Source organism: Gallinula chloropus, assembly GCF_964237585.1.
Source record: "Gallinula chloropus genome assembly, chromosome: 7".
In the NCBI taxonomy this organism is placed as follows: domain Eukaryota; kingdom Metazoa; phylum Chordata; class Aves; order Gruiformes; family Rallidae; genus Gallinula; species Gallinula chloropus.
In genome coordinates, this window is record NC_140092.1 from 30,673,596 (window position 1) to 30,685,191 (window position 11,596).

General features: G+C 40.7%; 1 protein-coding gene across 1 annotated transcript; it reads left to right on the plus strand.

The window, feature by feature from the left end:
• Nucleotides 1–4,165: 4,165 nt before the first annotated feature.
• On the plus strand, nt 4,166–10,507 carry TLR3 (toll like receptor 3; the record flags this gene model as incomplete). The annotated part of the gene is made up of 4 exons (XM_084266893.1): nt 4,166–4,606; nt 5,337–5,528; nt 7,801–9,626; nt 10,279–10,507. 4 exons carry the CDS (start codon nt 4,166–4,168, stop codon nt 10,505–10,507), a joined length of 2,688 nt encoding a protein of 895 aa, XP_084123019.1.
• Nucleotides 10,508–11,596: the final 1,089 nt, after the last annotated feature.

An 11,596-nucleotide genomic window follows, 5' to 3' on the forward strand; every position in this document is an offset into this window, starting at 1 on the left:
GGAGATGAAGGGGATGAACAAGGTTTAACTGTGAAATGAGAATCAAACAGGCTTTAGAGCCTTTTTGCTCCAAAGTAGCTTGGTTCTGGTCTCAGTTTCAGTGTCCTAACTCCAGGAATAAATATTAATTTGTATTGGACAGTTGCTGAAAGGATTTAGAGCAGAAATATGAAGTAACCTCTACAGTAGCTGGGCTTTCCTCCTTGGGCTCTACAGCAAATCTGTCATTTGTCACAGATTTAATGACATATGGGGTAGAAACCAGCACAGTCTCCCCCTCTCTGAGCTCCTGGTGGGCAGGGGATTAACACATTGCTGCAGGCTGTAATTTCAAGCATTCTGAATGAAGAATTAGAGCCCAAGTTTACTCTTTTCTGTGTGAGTCTGCAGCTACCCACTCTCCACTCCAGAAGGATAGCACAACTAGCTAAAAACGTAAAGTGAACTCAGTGGTGTTGTTGTGTCCTAAGTATGGCTGGAGGATTGACCAAGACCAAAGCAGTTGAAGCAGGAGCATCTTTGTCATATCCAAAATCTCGTACTGAGGAAGTCCCCTCCAGGAATGTGGTGGTCAGGTCCTTGGGAAAGCAGAAACATTTGAATTCAAACATTATGAAGGGGACACACATCTTAAAAGCTGTACCTAAAAACTTGGATTTTAAAAACCAATTTCTTATTTTTAGTGTGATAGAAAGTATTCCATTGGATCTCAAAAATGTAACGTCTTACATGGACAAATTCCCTTTAAAAAAGGGATGCTGGATGTGGCTCTGTAGGAACATGTTGGTTTCTACATTAAAAGAGATACTGATATATTCCTGTATCAGAAATCTGTCATTCAGCATCTCTGCTTTAGGATATGTCCTGCAGGATTTTCAGAGACACTGGAATTCCCGAGGAATAAAGTGCAATTGAGTTACGAGTGGGATCACGTGATGCTGCTCATCTGTGACCCATCTGTGTGCTTAAATAGGCTTCTGACAGAACCATCTCTACCCTTCCCAAATCTGAGACGTTTTAGGTCAGGGTGACTTGGTGCGGTGTGCTCGTCCTCACTTTCACTTTCACTTCTGCTGGGCAGCCTCCTTCCTCCCGGTTTTTGTGTGCCGAGTAACTTCTGCAGTGCCTGGATGCCTCCTACCCGAGGGAGATACAGCCTCCGGCGGTAAGTGGACGCCGTTCTTCGCTCCTTAGCAATAAATACGAGACTTAGAGGTACAAAGCCGAAGCACTGCTCAGGAGTTTGGGTGATATCCTTGATTTTGGAGTTCTCTGAACTTGTATCTTCGCAAATTTGTTGGTGCAACTGCTGTTTGCTTAATGAGCGTGCTTTGGAGTTGGTGCCAGGATGTGGCGTCCCCAGCTGGGCATCTGTGCTTTAAAAACACAAAAAAGAAAAGAAAAAAAAAACAAATAAAAGCAATGTAGGTGAGGTGAGAATGTCCCTCCCTCAGAGATTCTGGAAATCCCACTGCTAAACTCTCCAGGTTTTAAAATTTCTTATTTATAACATTTAAACTGTTGGTAGCTTTTTTTTTTTCAGTGGGAGGAGGGGTTTTCCATTAAATATTCTGTGACACTGGCCCTTCAGTCTGGCAGTGGGTGTGTGCTTTCTCTGCTGGATCCCAAACTACAGCTCCCTCCAGACTTCCTGAAAAAGAGCAGAGAATGTCGGCCTTTCCGGCCTGCGGGAAGCCAGCCAGAGGACTCGGCTTCTGTCTGTGCAGTTACACTTCTTGCCCCTTTCAAACTTCAAAAAACGAGCTGGCAACAACAGCCAAAGCTCCCTAAAACAAGCCCTCGAAAGGATGAATGCTGGAGGTAAAGCTTTTTGTACAGACCAGTTCCCCTTTGCTCTCCTTGGCTCTCACAGCAGCTGGGGAGCAGAGGATTGAGGCTGGACAAGCGGTGCTGCCTTCCGCAGCAGCTGTAGCAGGTCCAGCTGTCTGCAGAACCATCAGGTTCAGTTACTGGCTGTCCCTTTCCTGTTGTGAGCCAAGTGCCACACTGTGTGAGCTGCAGGAGGTGGGTCAGGTCCACATGCAGTGCCCAGCAGGGATTGCTTCTTCGCTGAGATTTCGTTTAAATGATCTTTTGCAGTTCTCTCCGTATGCTTTTGCTTTAGGTTCCTCTTTCTCGTACTTGTATCCTTACTCCCGTTGTATTTTACTGATGTTTGTCCCCAGATGGCCAGATTGGTCCAACAGTGGCACTCCCAGGGTTCCCTTTTGGCCACTGTAAGGTAGTGTTCTGTCCCTGAGCACTCCTAATGCATGCCCCCCTGAAAAGGCAGGTCACCTCCAGAGCCAAACTCTGCTGGTGTCTGACCTGCTAAACTCCTCTTTGGCTGCAGTCAGTTCCTCAGTGTTTTGTTATGGTATTGAAAACTCTTTAAAAAAAACCCAATAACAACAGCAAAAACCCAACGGTTCTGAAGGCTTTTCCTGAAAACAAACAAACAAAAAAAAAAAGTAAAAAGTGCTGGTTTGATTTCTTATTTCATTGTTTGCTATTGAGCATGATGTGCTCAAAGCTGGATCATGTTGATTAACACAGGTTTCAAGAAAAAGAAAATGTGAGCTGCAGAACTAAAGCTCATATTCCTGGGAGTTAGTGTTGTGCTAGGATCTTCTAGATTCTAGTTCTTCTTGATTCCGGTTTAGTATGGTTAAATTCCCTTCTATAGCCTGTTCTATAGAGGGGCACTGATAATCTTCTCTACCTGGGAGCCCATTATGCTGAGACCGGCAGATAGGCTCCAGGCTTTTTGGCAGAGGGCCATATATGTGGAGATTGGAGACACACAAAGCTTCCTGGGTAAAAATATAAGCTTTAGATTTTTTAGAAAATAATAAGCAGAAGAAATTAAGCTCACTGGTCTCACTAAAGCATGAAAAAATATTGCAAGCACTCATCAAGTATTTGTTCTCCCCCTACTAAAGATTAGTTTCATAGAGAATGATAAAAAAGATACACTGGACTCATCTTGATTAGCAGAAATGTATTTAAATAGACAAGGAAGCTCTATGCCTCAACAGGCTAGTCAACCCTTCTGAGCTCTTACAGCTCTATTCCAGCAAGAACGTATGTGGAATTAATGTGTTTCTCCTTAGCCAGTAAAGCTGTATTACAAGATTGCCAGGTGAATTTAAATCTAAATTCACTAAATCAAAACTGCATCAAAACTGAAGGATAGACCATATTGGGTTCTAAATTGAAACTGAAGGAAATGGAGACATTCAAACTCTCCTGGATGTGTTCCTGTGTGATTTAGTCTAGGTGATCCTGCTCTGACAGGAAGTTTGGACTAGATGATCTTCTGAGGTACCTTCCAACTCCTAATGTTCTGTGATCCTGTGAAATGTGAAAGACTGAGATATATCAGAAATGCTGCCTGAACTGGCAGAGCCATTGGAGATTAGAGCATCAGTGGACAGACATTGATATCCTAATGGAAATGCTCCAAAGACAAAGGGTTAGGCTATAGAATTCTTAAATATGTACGTTTTCCTGACAGTATTCGGATAAATGTATTGAATCTAAGGACAGAATTTTCTATTCACCTTGTCTCTTCTGCATTTCTTTCTCTAATTAGGTGAGTACTGATTTATTCTTTCTCATACACCTTTCTGTAGCCTGGTATTCCTTCTTTCACTGAGATGGAAAGGCGGTTTACAATTTTGTGTGGCTGTCTTGGAAAACAAGAGCTGGCAAGAACTGTAAAATAAAGAAGCGGAATATCAGGCACACCTACTGCCTATAGCTCTGAAGTGGAGTTAAGCTCAGAGCACACTGATTAACATTGAGGGGGCTGTGTATAGTCTATCACTTTATGCAAGTTAAAGCAATGAAAAATTAATAAGAAAGGAGGAAAAGGTTGGAAATTTGAAGTTAAAATAGAGAAAGTGTTTGTAGCTTTTTGAACATAATTATTTTTGCCCAAGACAATACTATTGTGTTTCAAGGAAAAATCTTAATTTAGAGAGATTATTAGACATACCTTTTCTGCAGAAATGAGTGCTACTTTATAGATGAAAAACACTGTTTGCTCAGTATAAACCTCCATGTTTTTTGAGCCTGGCTTGCTTACCCTTCAGTTCAAGATATAAGTATACAGTAACTTGTACTGTGGTGCTGTGTTCATTTTGCCTTTGCAGATAAAACAATGGGGAGTGCTGGTTTTTGGTGGAGCAGCTTATCTGTCAGACTGGTGTCCGTCTGCTTGCTGTGTGCATCTGCTGGAAAGCAATGTCAGATCCGAAATGAAATGGCTGACTGCAGTCACCTGAAGCTGACTCAAATTCCTTCTGATCTCCCAAACAATATAACGGGTTTGGACATGTCTCATAATCAGCTCAGACAACTAGGTCCAGCAAACCTGACCAGGTACAGCCAGCTGGTTTACTTGAATGCAGGCTACAACATCATCTCTAAACTGCAACCAGACTTGTGCAAGAATGTGCCCCTGTTGCAGATTCTGAAGTTAGGACATAATCAACTGTATAAGCTTCCTGACAGAGTCTTTGCTTCCTGCACCAACCTGACCGAGCTCCATCTAGGATACAACAGGATAGATGTAGGAAATAATCCTTTCAAAACCCTGGAGGTAAGTTTTAGAAATGCACCTTTTCATGTGAATGAGGAATTTACTGTATTTTCTAGTGTATGTACAGAACAGCTGCCCATTTGCAGCTGAAAAAAATATAACTTCTTCATTGTGAGGGTGATGGAGCACTGGAACAGGCTGCCCAGAGAGGTTGTGGAGTCTCTTTCTTTGGAGACATTCAGACCCCACCTGGATGCTGTCCTGTGCAGCCTGCTCAAGGTGATCCTGTTCTGGCATGTAGGTTGGACTAGATAATCTCCAGAGGTGCCTGAGCACCTGGGCATGTACAAGATGTAAAGTACTGATCTTTATAGCCTGCTACTGCACTCCCCTTCACCTTCCTCGCTTGTGTTTACCACACAGAAGAGGGCAGAATACATTTGATACTGCAGTAGTTGTAACTGCAGCTAGCTGTAGACTTTTACTTTATCTGGAGCAGGAGGGCTTCCAGTGGATTAAGGAACTTTAGACCAAGTAATCCATTGGTTTGCAGGAGATATTTCAGCTGGTTAAGACCATGAATACAATGAAAGTTACCAGTGTGGAAGATACAGAATGCTTCTCCCTGAAGGAGCCTGGAAGCAGCCATTTCTCTACTACAAATTTATTTTAATTATTGCACTGCAACCAATTTCTGATCAATTAGACTCTAAGGTAATATTTCAAAATAGTTTTGTTTTATATAAAATAAAAATAATTCTATACTATTCTGTTTGCATTTTCTCTGCAGAACTTGATTATTTTGGACCTGTCTCATAATTCCTTGAAGTCAGCAAATTTAGGGTTGCAGCAACAGTTGAAGAACCTTCGCGAGCTCATGTTGGTTAACAATAAAATCACTGAGTTAAAAAAGGAAGACTTCAGTTTTCTCAGCAACGCATCATTGAATAGTCTTGATTTGTCATCAAACCCGCTGAAAGAGGTAGGAAGCTTTTAATCAGAAATTCTATGTGTGTAAGCATAAAATGGAACTATCCCAATTTATTCTTTATGATTGACTGTATGGCATTTATATTCCATTGTTCACCCACTGAGGTCCAAGATAAAACCATTCTATTTTCTACAGCATTACTCCTGACCTCCACTAGTGATAGATGTAATTATTTTTCTCCCACTGAAATTAGCAAGAGCTGGTTCCATGAAGTTCAGAGGTGTCACACACCTGGAGAAGAGAAGGGTCCAGGAGGATCTTATAGCAGCCTTCCAAAACCTGAAAGGTGCCTATAAGAAAACTAGGGAAGAACTGTTTACAAGGGCAGGTAGCAGTAGGACAAAGGGTAATGGTTTTAAACTCACAAAGGAGATATTTAGGCTCTTCACTGTGAGGCTGGTGGATCTCTGGCACAGGTTGCCCAGGGGCGTGGGGGCCCCATCCCTGGAGATATTCAAGGTCAGGCTTGACGGAGCTCTGAGTGACCTGATGTAGTAAAGAGGCCCCTACTTACTGCAGGGGGTTGGACTAGATGGCCTTTCAAGGTTCCTTCCAAGCTAACACATGCTGTGCTTCTATGATTCCTAATTAATGAAAGAGAACGTTCATTTATGCTTGTGGGCTACCCCAGAGAAATAGTCATTGCAGAAAAGTATATTTACTCCTTAAAAAAAGAGTGTTTGTTCTGCCACCTACCTTGCTTCCCAGTGTTACAGGTGATCCTTTGAAGAGCGGTGGCAAGTGCTACAATTGTGAACTGGTTGACCTTCAACACGCAAATACTGAATTTGCAGTGAATTTGCAAACATGTTCACTGGAATTACAACACTATTGCAAAGTGGCATACATTTGTACCACAGCTGAGAGGCAACCTGCACACAGCATTGGTGAGGCAGCAACTTGAGTGCTGTCCAGTTCTGGGCTCCTCACCATACAAAGGGCATTGAGGTCCTGGAGCAAGTCCAGAGAAGGGCAACCAGGCTGGGGAAGGGGCTGGAGGGCAAATCCTATGAGGAACGGCTGAGGGAGCTGAGGGTGTTCAGCCTGGAGAAGAGGAGGCTGAGGGGAGACCTTATCACTGCCTACAACTACCTGACAGGAGGATGTAGAGAGGTGGGTGATGGTCTCTTCAGCCAGGGGACAGGAGATGGGACAAGGGGAAATGGCACAAAGCTGCACCAGGGCAGGGTCAGAGCAGATGCTAGGGAAAAAGTATTTCACTGAATGAGTTGTCAGGGCCTGGAACAGGCTGCCCAGGGAGGGGGTTGAGTCACCATCCCTGGATGTGTTTAGAAAAAGGGTAGATGAGGTTTGTTTGGTTTTTTTCTTTTAGGGTTAAGGTTAGGGTTTAGCATAGGACAGGAACAGTTGGACTTGATGATCTCAAAGGCCTTTTCCAACCTTGTAATTCTGTGAACGCCACCATCCTCTTTCTCTTGGCCTCTTCATCCCTCCCTCTTTCTGGCACAAGCTTTAATGAGGCGATGCATTTGGATCACTGGGGAAATTACAGAGATTAGTTTTGTCTTGAAGAGGGAACCAGCCTGAGTACAAGCAATCTGGCTCACCATGCAGCTGCATGTATGGCCATATTGGTGCAAAGGTACAGCATGTGGATAATTAGATGGGACTGCTCCTTCCTTGGGCAGTGCTACTTTATGCTAGATTAATCTGCTCTGATTTTTTTTTTTTTTTGAAAAGCTGACAAATAAGTATTTAATCATTCAGCTTACATTTGAATAAAAATGAGGGGCCAGCACTATGATGGAGGCTTGTGATTTACATTGTGGGAGCAAGTGTGTGGTATCACATTTTCTGAGATTAGTTCCTGCTCACACAGAGAAACTGGGTTTCTTCTTGGCTGTCTGAAGGCTCAAATAACTTTGTTCTAGTGCAAAAAACAGCTACACTGTTATACTGGTATCCCTCTCAATTGCGGTGATACTTCTAGTGAAAGAGATTTAGTAGTTGGTAACACAACTGTAATTAACTTGCATTTCACTCAGCCACTTTTTATCTTCTTCTAAATGGGTACTGCTCATAATTACGATCAGGTTACAAATTTTACCACTATTATCACAAGAATTTGGATCTCCAAGAAGTATTTGTCTAGAGTTGGCTGTAGAAAAATCTGAGTGTCGGAGTTTCATTCTGCTTGAAAATCTTTTTTGAAAACCTTTCTAAATGTTGGCTTTATGGGTCAATTTTCTCATGTAATCCTCTTGCTTAGGACAAAATTCTTTTTTTTTTCTTTTCCTTTTAGTTTCACACGGGCTGTTTACGTGCAATTGGGAATCTGTTTGGCCTCGTACTGAACAACGTTGAGCTTGGTGAGAATTGCACAAAAAAGCTTTGTACAGAGTTATCAAACACGTCAATTCAGAACCTCTCGCTGAGCCAGGTGAAGCTTTCATACATTGGCAAGTCAACTTTCCAGGGACTGGAAGGAACAAATCTTACAGTTTTGAACCTTTCCCAAAACTCTCTGTCTGACATAGAAAATGACTCATTTCAGTGGCTTCCAAGTTTACAATACTTAAACCTGAAGCATAACAACATCCATGTGTCTTCACGTGTTTTTTATGGATTATCCAGCCTCAGGCATCTGAATCTGATAAATTCAATTAATGGGAAAATTCAAGATTTTTCCTTTCGTTGGCTATACCACCTGGAGTACCTCATAATGGACAATAACAATTTTCCAGGAATTACAGCTAATATGTTCACAGGTCTGAGCAACTTGAAATACCTGAGTCTCTCTTACTGCAACATAAATTTACAAAAAATAACTAATAAAACATTTTCCTCACTTGCTAATTCCAGTTTGCATCTTCTCAACCTCACAAAAACAAGAATCTCTACAATAGAAAGTGGGGCATTTTCTTCCTTGGGACAGCTGAAAAGTCTTGATCTTGGTCTCAATGAAATTAGTCAAGAGCTCACAGGTCATGAGTTTAAAGGTCTCAATAACATACAAGATATTTATCTTTCCTATAATAAAAACTTGACTTTGCGAAGTGAATCATTCATTTTTGTCCCAAGCCTTAGAAAACTGATGCTTAGGAAAGTAGGCTGCAGTAATCTGGCAATTTCTCCTTCGCCTTTCCATCCTCTACAAAATCTGACTGTCCTGGACATCAGCAATAACAACATAGCAAACATAAGAGAAGATTTGTTCGATGGACTTCACAAACTCATCATTCTGAATTTGCAGCACAATAATTTAGCCCGACTTTGGAAACATGCCAATCCTGGGGGCCCAGTTCTTTTTTTGAAAAATCTTCGCAGCTTGCTTATTCTCAACTTAAAATCAAACGGGCTGGATGAGATTCCAGTTCAGGTTTTCGAGGGTCTTGTCCAATTAAAACACTTGGATTTGGGGTCGAATAATTTGAATTTGCTGCCATCAGCTCTGTTTAATGATCAAGCCTCTCTGAATTCGTTGTACCTTCAGAAAAACCTGATAACCTCAGTTGAAGAAAAAGTGTTTGGCCCAGCTTTCAAGAACTTGAGAATACTGGAGATGGATTCCAATCCCTTTGATTGCACGTGTGAAAGTATTGCTTGGTTTGCTGATTGGCTCAATGTGACCCAAGCATATATACCTGGATTGCGGTCACAGTACATTTGCAACACCCCACCTAAATATCATGGTAGTTTGGTGGTGTATTTTGATAGCTCAGCCTGCAAAGACAGTGCTCCATTTAAACTTCTCTTTGTGATCACTACCGCCACTGTGATGCTACTCATTTTTGTTGTCCTTGTCACCCATTTTGAAGGGTGGAGAATAGCTTTCTACTGGAATATTTCTGTAAATCGAATACTTGGTTTTAAAGAACTTGACAGACAAGAGGAAGAGTTTCATTATGATGCCTATGTTATTCATGCAAGGCTGGATGGGGATTGGGTGTTAAAAAAATTCACCTCTCTGGAAAAAAATGAACACTTCCAAATCAAGTTTTGTTTAGAAGAACGGGACTTTGAAGCAGGTATTTCTCAATTTGAAGCCACAATTAACAGTATAAGAAGCAGCAGGAAGATTATCTTTGTTGTGACTGAACACCTCTTGCAGGATCCCTGGTGCAAAAGGTGAGTAGGTTCTAAAATTTTCTATATAAGGGGGAAAATGCCTTCACAGATTTTTGTAACCCTGTAATCTTTTTTTTATGGAAGTTACTATAAAAATGCCATTTAACAAAAAATACCATTTAAATTCTGCTTTAATATACTGACTTAATATATTATAACTTCTGAATAATTCCTAATTAATCAAGTTAATTACATGTAAATTAGTGGAAATTTGAATCTCTAAGGCAATATTACTTTGTTTTTTAAAAGTCAAGCTGTCACCTGTGCAGACTGTTTGCTTTGACAGTACATGTTTGGAAAAGTAACAATTGGGGAGATCACAAACATCCAAAGATGATTTGTTTGCCTTTAAATGAGTCTTCTCACCATTCTTATGTGGTGATCTTGAAACGAAAGGGACTTTGCTAAACAAGGTGATATCGAGTCAGTAGACTTAGGTTATATTTTCAGAGGATGATTTTTTAGTATTTTTTTTTAATTAAAGGCAACTAATTGAAATAAGTAAGGGCAATTTCATACCATAGAATAGACATTAAGACTCCTGTTTGAGTCCTAATGCACTGTTGTGTGAGCTATTAAAAGAATTGTGTGTTGGGTTTCTTTTGTCCACGTGAATGAAAACATGCATTTTGGGTTTTTTTTTGTGCTTCAGGTTTAAGGTGCATCATGCTCTTCAGCAAGCTATCGAAAAAAGCCGGAACTCCATCATACTGATCTTTTTTCATGACATCCAAGACTACAGGTTGTATCATGCACTTCAGCTGAGAAGAGGAATGTTCAGATCACGATGTATCTTGCACTGGCCAGCCCAGAAAGAACGAGTCAGTGCATTTCATCAGCAGCTAGTGATGGCACTGAAATCTAATAGCAAAGTACACTGAATTTTGAAAGATTTGAATGATGGGGTCATTTTACTGCATATTTGATATCATTGGGAAGCTAACGAGCCTGCAGGAAGACCTGAAAAAGTTTGTCATGCTGGACTGGAAAGATACGTAAGAGTCACACTATAATTTAAATTTACTTATCTAGGTTTGTGTTTTTACTGGTATTTTAATTCACCTGCACTTAAGTGACATGTTAAAATGGATCATGATTGATAGTCCTTCCAGTCTGTGTGTAAAACTGTGGTAGAAATTCTGAAATGCAGCTCACGAGAATGACTGATGCTCTAGGAAAAATGTCCATCTGAAGCAGTGCAGAAAAGGCACAGACTCCCTACTTCAAGAGAAAATAGGAAAGGGAATACAGTAATGATAAAAAGCAGATTTTGTGTAGAAGGTAGTGGGCCCTTCTTGCTTTTACAACACAAGGCAAGATTCAGTGAAACTGAATTTGGAAAGCTTCCCATGTGAAGCGCAGTAAGTAACATGGAAAACCTTTTCTGTAGTTGAAAAGAAACGTATCAGAGTTTTGAAGTGTATTTTAAAGTCTTTATTTTCAGAGAAAGCCACAGAAAAGAACTTTTGAGCAGCCTGTTCAGAACATGTCCTAAAGGATTGCTTATGCCTTCTCAGGGTGAGGGACTAGTACTAGTGACGATCAAAACCAGATTTACAGACAATTGAGTCAACTAATTTAATCACTGTGGTATGATTAATTTAGGTTTTTTTTTACTCTTCCCTACTGAAATTGAGAGAGTTGGCAGAATGAGATTTATACTGAGCATCTCTACCTATAGAAAATGCATCAAGGCATCGGTATTTCTGTAACACAACCAGAAAACAACTTTGGTGGGGGGGACATGGTGCTACTGTTTTGGGGTTTTTTTTACTGAAAACTTTGCTACCAGTGAAACAACAACAAAAATAACCTTCAAAAGAAATAATTTTAAACTTCTATCAGAAATACCGTGACAGTCACTGGTAGAGTGGAAGAAAGAAAATAATCGGTATTAATCTAGTTTCTTTGTTTTTCATAGCTATATATATCTTGTCTTTGATAGCTCAGAAGAAAACTGTATAGAAATC